The sequence below is a fragment of the Rousettus aegyptiacus genome, unplaced genomic scaffold (genome assembly GCF_014176215.1).
Source record: "Rousettus aegyptiacus isolate mRouAeg1 unplaced genomic scaffold, mRouAeg1.p scaffold_m13_p_2, whole genome shotgun sequence".
NCBI classification, from domain to species: Eukaryota; Metazoa; Chordata; class Mammalia; order Chiroptera; family Pteropodidae; genus Rousettus; species Rousettus aegyptiacus.
In genome coordinates this window covers 49031036-49041412 of record NW_023416295.1, presented here as the reverse complement: position 1 = coordinate 49041412, position 10377 = coordinate 49031036, and the positions used below count along the sequence as shown (strand labels likewise).

The 10377-nt window shown below is 37.7% G+C and overlaps 1 protein-coding gene across 10 annotated transcripts in view; it reads left to right on the top strand.

Annotated features, from left to right (window-relative positions):
• Nucleotides 1–9466: 9466 nt before the first annotated feature.
• Nucleotides 9467–10377, top strand: part of UBR3 (ubiquitin protein ligase E3 component n-recognin 3) — a 188360-nt gene continuing 187449 nt past the window's right edge. For 8 of the 10 annotated variants that reach the window (XM_016165377.2, XM_016165383.2, XM_016165382.2 and 5 more), the window contains exon 1: nucleotides 9488–10035. In XM_016165377.2, the coding sequence (XP_016020863.1) occupies nucleotides 9488–10035 (548 nt within the window). Of the gene's footprint in view, nucleotides 10036–10377 lie in introns of all 10 variants that reach the window. The other 2 variants (XM_016165386.2, XM_016165376.2) reach the window with 1 other exon arrangement.

Below are 10377 nucleotides of genomic sequence, written 5' to 3'. Positions count from 1 at the left end.
AACGATTCTTAAGAAACGTGACTATGAAAAGAGGAGTGAGAATGGTTGATACTTGGTACTACTGAGAAGTTTTTTGTTTGTTCGTTCGTCTGTTTTAATGATAGATGTGAACATGTTAAGGGTGGAAAATTTTCAAATGGCCAACTTCTGCTTCCATTTAATGTTAAACAGGGTGTAGTTCTAGGAGATATTCTGTGCAAAGATATGCTAATATTAAGGGTGTAGTTATCCTGTGTAAAGATATGTTAATGAGCAGCCTCTGCTTCTGTAAACCTGCTTGCTTGCTAGAGGGGGTTTTGGGGCTTTTTAAGCTATTCCTTCTAGAGGCTCGAGGCTGATTCTTTTGTGGGAAGAGTCAGTCAGTGGCCGGCTAATAAAGGCTCATAATTAATCTCGATTGGCTTCGTGGGTCTCAAATTTGATCGCACCACAACAAACATACTTAAATATAGACATATTAAAACTAATAGAAAGGTAGGAGTTCAAAATACAAGAGGATATTGTTGGAGTTAGGATCCTGAGAAGAATGCAGTGTTTAAGCGAAAGGATTGCCTTTAATCTAGGGAATGGACCCTTTTCATTATTAAAGGAAGAAAAAGGAGTGGATGGATGAGGAAATAGAAAGAGTGGTGTCTGAGGCTGCTATATGTCTCTCCTTATGCCAATACCACACTGTCTTGATAGTTATAGCTTTGTAGAGAGCTTTGAAATGGGAGATGTGAGTCCTTCAACTTCATTCTTCCTTTTTAAGGTTATTTGGACTCTGGGTGACTTGCATTTCTGTATGAATTTTAAAATCAGTTGGCAAATTTTTGCAGTTGGAATTTTCATAGGGGTTGTGATGAATCTATAGGTCAATTTGGGAGTATTGCCATCATAATAAGTCTTCCAATCTATGAACATGGAATACCTTTCAATTTATTTAAATTTTCTTTAATTTTCAACAGTGTTTTATGTGTTTAGAGTATAAGTTTTATACTTTTATTAAATTTGTTACCAAGTACTTTATTCTTTTTGATGCTATTGTAAATTGAATTGTTTTCTTAATTTTATTTTTGGATTGTTCATTGCTAGTGTAAAGAAATACAACTGATTTTTGTTATTGATCTTGTGTCCTGTAACTTTTCTGAATTATTAGCTCTAATTTTGTGTATGGACTTCTTCTTATTTTCTATACGTAATGTCTTGTTATCTGCAAATAAAAAGTTTACTTCTTTCTTTTTAATCTGAATGTCTTTTTTTTCCCCCTTGCCTAATTGCTCTGGATAGAACCTCTAGTACAGTCTTTAATAGCAGTGGCGAAAATAAGCATCCTTATCTTATTCCTGATCTTAGAGGGAAAGCTTTTCAGTCTTTTATTGATAAGCGTGGTGTTAGCTGTGGGTTTTTCACAGATGCCCTTTTATCAGGTTGAGGAAGTTTCTTCAAAAGCAGTAATTCTATGCACCATTTTGCAAAGTTATATATTTTTTCTCCTCGAAATATTGAGGCAGGGGCAGGGAAGTCCTGACAGTTGAATAGATTCAGGATAGTTGTTTTGATAGAGGGCTACAATGGAAGCATGAGAGATAAGACAATGGGTGGTATTGGTAAGAGGATGGTTATGGTAATGGACCAGGAAATCTGTGGCTAGTTAGAGAAAGAAGTGAAAAGGAAGGGAATAAGACTGAGGGGAACAATATTAGAAGGGTGAGGACTTGATGATGTTAATAATAGGTTTAAGGAGTTCAAGTAATGGACTATTGAAGTTGAAGATTTGTATAAACTACTTGTGGCTAGAGGTGGGAGCAATGATTGACTACAAACAGCACAATGGGTCTTTCGAAAGATGGTGGAAATGTTTTAAAACTAAATTTTGTTGATGTTTGCATGTCTTTTAAAATTTACCTAAAATCGTTTCGATGCTTAAAGTCACTGAAATGTAAAAATGGGTAAAAAATATATTAGTATATGGATTAGTTGTAAGAGATGATAAGGCTGAGGTTGAGGCCATGAAATTAGGTGGCTGTGGTGGAGCAGAGGTAGAAGATCAATGTCTGAAGGACTATTCACATGGATATTGAAATCTCCATATGGTGGTAAGAACTTAAGATGTAGAGGAGAGCTACTTTCAATTGCCAACTCTTTAAAACATATATAGATTCAAAATTGATTTGTACAAAACATGATAAAGAGGGTTAAAGAGTGATTTCGGTGGATAGCACAAGACTTATAGGCAAGTGCTTTCCCCACATCACCAGGAGACCTGTTTACTTAGGCTTCAGTTGATGGATTATTTGCTATTAGTTCCATGTAACAGACACTGTTCTAATGGTAAGTGGGAATTGCATAAGATGTGAATCCCTTTCTGTACATAGTTAACAGTTTACTGGAGGAAACGAAAGATAAACATTTGAAAAGTTTAGTAAAAACCACTAGCATCTATTAAAGTGTCCAAAATAATTAGGAGAAAAAAGACACATACCAAGCCCTGGAGAGGATGTAGGCATGTGGAATTCTCACACTTTGCTTGTGGGAGTACAAAGTGACTTAGCCTCCTTGGAGAAATGTTTGGCAGTTTCTTATAAAGTTAAACTTACATTAATCATGTGACTCGACAATCTCACTCATAGGTATTTACCCAAGAAAAATGAAGACATGTCACATAGAAATCTATATACAGATGTTTATAACAGCTTTATTCAAAATCAGCAAAACTGTAAATACCCCAAATGTCCACTGACCGGTGAATAGATATATTTTGGTACATCTATATATACCATAGAATACTACTCAGCAGTGAAAAAAAAATGATAAATGCAACAACTGGGATGAATATTAATAGCTAGTTTTGTTAAGTAAAATAAACCAAACTCAAAAAGCTACATATAGCATAATTTTACTTATATGATACTCTGAAAAAGCAAAACTATCAGAAGTGAATACAAATCAGTGGATGCCAGGGACTGTGTTGGGGGACGGACTGACTATAAAGGGTTATGACGACAACTTTAGGGATGATGGACTATGGTGATTTTATGGCTATGCATTTGCCAAAATTTATAGAATGTGCCTAAAAGGAATAAATTTTTCTGTATGTAAATTATACCTTAATAAATTTGATTTTATAAAAAAAGTGTAATAATAATAACAAACCAGTCATACATTAATTTTACAGTTTTCAAACTTTTTGGTTTCAAGGTAGCTATATACTCTTTAAAATTATTAAGGACTTCAAAAATTTTTTGTTCGTGTAGATTATATCTAATGATATATTTACATTACTGAAAACTAACATTAAGAAATTTTTAAAAATTCATCCATAACAACAAAAAAAAAACATTAGTGGAGTCTCTTTAATGTCTGGCTTAATAGAAGAAAGCTCAAATCTTATATCTGCTTTTGCATTCAATTTGTTGTGATATGTTGTTTTGGTTGAAGTATTTGAAGAAAATCCAGCCTGACACACGTATTAGAGAAGCAAGGAGTATTTTCGTTGTCTATTCTGATAATTGTGGATATTGTTCTTTGTTAAGACAGCACAAGTTGAAAGAGGTAATTTCTTGAAGTTTAATTGCAATGTGGAATCTTCAGCCATACCAATGAACTTTTCATACTGTTAAATCACAATCCATTAGTCTACCTTCAATTTGAATAGATTTATTTTTACTCATACATGATTTTGTAACATTATACATTAATCATTTGGAAAATATTGGTTCATTGAGTTATCCAAGTCTTCTGAAATGTTTTATTATACAATATCAGAAAATCACATTTATTAATATCACCACCGATCTCCCTAGAAAAGTCTTTAATTATTGGAAAGACTGTCAGACTCACAGTGGCATATATAAATTTTCCAAAATATTATTTTTGCTAGAAACATTAAATTTTTTAATTGGCAAAAAAATCCAGGTGTTTTCCATGAAACGACAGGCTTATTTCATCCATTTATCAGAAAATAGCTGCCAAATACCAAGTCTGAATAACCATAGTTTGCCTGCCAGTCATAGTTTCAAGTAAAATTGTGTGCTTAATATCCAGAATATGTAAAGAATACTATAACTCAATAACAAAAAGACAAAGAAGCCAATTTGAAAATCGGAAAGGACTTGAGTAGACATTACTCAAAATAATATATATATAAATGACTAATATGCACATGAAAAAATGCTCAACATCATTAGTCACTAGGGATATATAAATTAAAACCACAGAAAGCTTATACCCATTAGGATCGCTATTAACAATAAAATGGGAAATAAATGTTGGCAAGAATGTGGAGGAACTGGATCTCTTGTGCGTTGCTGGTGGGAATGTAAAATATTGCAGCCTCTGTGGAAAGCAATTTGGTGATTTTTCATAAAGTTAAACATAGTGTTATGCATATGATCCAACAATTTTACTTCTAGACATATACCCCAAACAACTGAAAACAGGGACTCAAACAGGTCCTTCTACACCAATATTTATTCACAATATCCAAAAGGTAGAAACAACCCATGTGTATATCAATAAATGAATGGATAAACAAAATGTGGCTTATACATACAATGTAATACTATTCAGCCATAAGAAGGAATGAAATTAGGGTACATGCTACAACATGAGTGAACCTTTAAACATTATGTTAAATGAGAAAAGCCAGACACAAAATGACAGCTATTGTATGATTGCACTTATATGAAATATCTACGAACATTTGTTTAACTAATTTGCTGCAAGGATAAGACAGTAGATGGAAATCTGGTCTTTAGTAGAGATTCAGAGAAGGAAACTTTCCTTAGGTAAAAAAAAAAAAAAAAGAAAGAAGAAGAAGAAGGAAGAGGAGGAGGAGGAGAAAGAAGAAGAGGAGGAAGAAGAAGAAAAAGAAGAGGACGAGTAAGAAGAAGAGGAAGAGGAAGAAGAAGAGGGTTGTTAAGCATTTATAGCCTTGGAAAAGTTGCTCTTGTGGAGGACCTAATGTAAGTCAAACCCTTAATGCACTGTCATACTCCTCACCTCCCCCCCCCCCCAATATTTCTAAACCATGAATCGAGAAAATTACTAAAAATGTTTTTGCTTCAATATTAAACAAATAAGAGACTGGCAGTAAGTATAGTTGCAAGGTAGTTACTAAGATAGGAAGGAAAGAAAGGAAGGGAGGGAAAGAAGGGATAAAGGAGAAAGATGGGCACATGCAGGAACAGTGAATGATTTTTCTTTCTGGGTTTGTTCATGTTTTGAAGGCTGTGAGATGAAGGGTAGCACTGCTACTTGTGAAATGGGGATAATGGTAAGTACCTCTCAGGGTTGTTGTGAATCTTAAATGTGATCACTTGGAAGAATTCTTTGTGAGTAGTAGGCACATGTTTCTTATAGTGTGAATTTCAACATTTGTTATTAGAACTGGTGAATTTACTGTACATAGTAAAGGTCTGGTGTATATTTTGGAGGCTAGGAAAAAACATAGAAGTCAATAATGTTGTATGCAACTTGTATTTTTATGTTCCCAGCACGTATGGCCTCCTCTGCCTTCTGGTAATATGGGTGGCATGGGCACAAGTTGGGTCACAGTTCTTCTCCAGTGTTTTGAGTGGCCCTGGCAGAGAAGAGACACTTTTTCCTCTGTTGTGAAGTTGTGGAAATATGTTCTAGAACTGGGGTTGAGAGAGGCCCTTGCACAGAAGCTATCAGAGGCAATAGAGCTGATGCTCACTGAGCGCAAAGATGGAGATGCATCCAGGTTCATCTCTCCCTTCCTTCCATGCTTTATATGATCTAATATGGTTGATTTGGTTTAAGCTAGATCAAGTTGGGTTTTTATCTCTTGCAACCAAGAAAGTCTTGATAAATATAAAAACAATTTTGAAGTATTTACATTAATGTATAAGTTCTCTGTTAAGGGTGTCTATTTTAATTTTGGAAGCAATGATGTTATCTATCATTTGTTTATAGCTTTTACCTCATCTGCGTGGTTTATTTTAATTTGAAAAGCCAATTTAGAAATATCACAAGATTCTTCTTCATGTTAATTAATACGGAATACATAAAAACACATAGTTTTTTAGATACTATTTTGTAGCTTTATGTGACCACAGTATGTACATTATTTATTTAATGTCTTCAGTAGAGTAACAGTAGCATGCTTAAATGTAATCTTGTAAAGTATAACATTTAAGGGAGTGCAGAGTTTTCAGCTGAATTTCAGTTTGGCTTTCCCTCATGGAAATATGATCCTTGTAGGAATTCCCCATGATACAACACAGCGATTTAAGAGGTAATTTAGGAACAGAATTTTTATATTACACTAATACATTGAAAGAGAAAAATGTCAGACTTCCTGGATTCAAATGATAGCAGCCCCAGACACTCTAAAAGAACCAAAAATTTGAGAGTCTGTCATATTGACTTTGAAAGATAAAGCAGTAAAATAGTTTTTACCAAGATAGAAACTTGATTATTTTATTAATCTCAAACAAGAAGTACTACTTCTAATTATTATTAACTGTTTTCTTGAGGTATAATTTCATACCATAAAATCCACTTGTTTTTAGTGTAGAATTCAATGATTTTAAATAAATTTACATAGTTGTGCAACCATCACCATAATCCAAATTTAAAGCATTTCTATAATCCTAAACAGATCATTTGTGCCTATTTGCAGTTACTTATGTTTTTACCTCAAGTGGAATACTCTTTTGATAATCTACTTTCTGTCTCTATTGATCTGCCTTTTCTGGACAGTTCATGTAAATGGAATCCCATAACCTGCATTTTTTCGGTGTCTGACTTTTTTTATTGACAACATTTTTGAAGTTCATGTTGTAGTGTGTATCAATAATTTATTTCTATTTATTTTAAATAGTATACCATTATATGAATATGCCACATTTTGTTAATCTACTTATGAATCGATAGACCTTTGGATGTGAAGTTTTTTTTGCCATTATGAATAATATTGCTACAAATATTTACCTAAAAGTGTTTGTGTGGATATACATTATAAATTCTCTTGGGTAGTTGCCTCGTGTGGAAATGAAGGGCTCTACGTTCACTTTATGTTTAACTTTTTAAGTAACTGCCAAACTTTTCCCAAACTATTTAACATTCCCATTAGTGAAATATGAGGGTTCTTATTTCTCCATATCCTTGCCAACATTTATTATTGTCTATCTTTTTGATTATTGCCTTTCTAGGGGATGTATATAGTGGTATCTCATAGTTTTAATTTGCATTATTTAATGGCCACTTACATATCTTCTTTGGTGAAATGTCTATTCACATGTTTTGCCCATGTTTGATTGATTTTTTTGTATTGTCGTTATTACCAATTATTTTAATAGTTCTCTGATATTGAACAGGTCTGATATCATCATGATCAGAATAGGTGGGAAACCTGGCAAATGTCCTGGTTTCTGTACATGTACTGCAATGTCTATGTAACTAAGATAGGGAAAGGTATTTAAACGTTTTTTGTTGTTGTTACTGTTGTTGTTGTTATATAATAAAAGAGGCATTTGTCAATAGTGGAATTTTGTAGAAATTTGTAGAAATTTAGGAGTGCGTGGAGATGCTGAAAAAGCTGAATTTCCAGCATGCATCATCATGGTCAAGAAGAGCAGGCATCTTTGTTATTCTTTACAGGAAAGTAGTCTTGGAGAAATACCAGTACTCTTCCCCAACTGCCTTAACCCATAGACACTGATTATTGAATGCACACCAATTCTACCTTAGTTTGAAATGTTCCTAGATTTTATTTGGCTTATAATTTGGTAATTCATTAAGAGAATTATGGAGCAACTTTTGAATTATTTATCATTGTTAAATGATGATTGTGAAATGCTTTATTAATGTAGGGGGTCAGGACATGTGATATAGTCTATTCTAATTATGTACAATTCATTTATAATTCTGGAAGTTAGTTATGGGAATTTAAATTTAAATTTAGATTTTTAGTTCTTTGAAGGATCATTGATAATCTCTTCCACGATTCAGATTTTGCTTGATAGGGCAGTATAACTTCTGGAGATTTGATTCCTTAGATCTAAGATGGGGCCTGGGGGTCTGTTTTTGTGAGTAGAGCTTCAGGTGATTCTCAGGATCAGGCAAGTTTGCAAAGCACTGGTGGGGTAGAAAGAGCAGGGCTTTAGAACCAAATAGACCTGGGTTTTAGTTACAACTCATTTAATTGTTAGCTGTGTATTTTTTTGGGACATACATCACCTTAAGTTTTAATTTCCTTTAAAAATAGTACTTACTTTAGAGCAGCAGTCCCCAACTTTTTTGGCACCACAGACCTGTGTTTCTAGGAGAATCTAATGCTTGGCGATCTGAGGTGGAGCTGAGGCAGTGATGCTAGCACTGGGGAGCAGCTGCAAATGCAGATGAAGCTTCGCTCACACTCACACTCACTTGCTGTGTGGTCAGTTTCCTAACAGGCCATGGACAAGTACTCCTCTGTGGCTTGGGGGTTTGGGGACCTCTGCTTTAGAGGATTTTTGAGAAGATTAAAAGAAATAACGTATATGAAGAACAGGACCCATAATAAATATATAACAAACATTATTTATTGCAATTGTTTCATTTTACAATAATTAGACAAATTTGAGCACTTAAGAGCAATGATGAAGACGCATTTTGTCCTCAAATGTACCCATTAGCAGTGGGGGTAGAGATGAGCTTTATAGCAAAGGCAATGTTATGTCATCAAATAAGTTCAGGGTCGTCATTATTATTATTTTTTTCGAAGAATGACATGCGCAGACATTGCTGGAATAGAGATGTGGGGTGAGCGTGGGGGTGGAGTAGGGTGGGCACTAAGAAAAATAAAAACCCAAAGGCAGGAAATGATAAATCATCTTCAGTAAACAGTGAACAGTCCCATTGCTCTGTTTCATATGGCAAACTTGGAGCAGTGTCAGGAGATAAGGATAGAAAGATAGGTTGAGTTTTGAGAGATTTAAGCAGTTTGGCTTGTTTCAATTAAAGAGTTTGAACGCAATGATTAACCGGGTAATAGTGTGATGGTTAAGAACTGGGAGGATATGAAATTAGAAGGTTGCTTCAATAGTAATTGCAATTCGATCGAAATTAAGGGTTTGATAAGAAGGCATTTATATCTCAAAAGGAAATGTAGACGCCTAAAATACATCTGAAGGATGCTGCGTATAATTCCTATAGTCCAGGTAAAAAAAAATTATTAAAATATAAAAAATATTAAAGACTTTCCGTAATAAATATATATTTTTAAGGCGAGTCCCTTCCTTCAGCAGCTATTAACTTTGAGAGCCAAGAGGTGGGGGGAAGGAACAGAGCAGCCTCCCTGGCGAGAGGGGGCGTGTGCAGACTGAGCAGGCACCGCAGCCGGAGGGGGCGTGTGCAGAAACAAGGACGCAGGCGGAGGTGCGCGGCAGCTCTGGGGTATCGCGAGAGTTGGGCTGGCCGAGCCATCGCAGCAGTCAATTCCCCCACCCTCTCGGGAGGAGCGGCCAGCCTTGGGCTCTCCGAATTCTGAGCTCTCATCATGGCGGCGGCGGCGGCCGCGGCGGCCGTCGGGGGGCCGCAGCCGCCTCAACCCGAGCTGCCAGCTCCCGGACTGGCCCTGGACAAGGCGGCCACCGCCGCGCACCTGAAGGCAGCCCTTAGCCGCCCGGACAACCGGGCAGGTGCTGAGGAGCTGCAGGCGCTGCTGGAGCGAGTGCTGAGCGCCGAGCGGCCGCTGGCCGCGGCTGCGGACAGCGAGGAGGCGGCGGCTGCCAGCAGCGGAGGCGGTCCGGGGGCGGCAGAGGAGGAGGCCCTGGAGTGGTGTAAGTGCCTTCTGGCGGGCGGCGGCGGCTACGATGAGTTCTGCGCGGCGGTGCGGGCCTACGACCCCGCGGCGCTCTGCGGCCTGGTCTGGACAGCCAACTTCGTGGCCTACCGCTGCCGGACGTGCGGCATCTCCCCCTGCATGTCGCTGTGCGCGGAGTGCTTCCACCAGGGTGATCACACCGGACACGACTTCAACATGTTCCGCAGCCAAGCCGGGGGCGCCTGTGACTGCGGGGACAGCAACGTGATGCGGGAGAGTGGGTGAGTGGAGCCTTCCCACGGGGCGGGGTTACGGCGGGCAGCCCAGGCCGGGGTCTAGGGAGGCCGGGAATGGGGACCCTGGAGCCGATTCTGAGCTGTCAAGAGAGAGGAGTGGGGGAGGGTGCAGCCACATGGGGTTGGAGGTGTTTGAGCTGTCAGCGGTGGAAAGGGGGATGGGGAGGAGGGGAGATCGGAGAGCTTGTTTAGGCAACAGGGCTGTGAATTTGCGAGGAAGCCAGGGAGAGTGAGTGATAGCGAGAGAAGAGCCAGTGCATGGGGTAGGGTAGCAGGAGAGGGAGAAGGAAAGGATACTTGGGGAATCTGGTGTCGAGCTGTCAATTG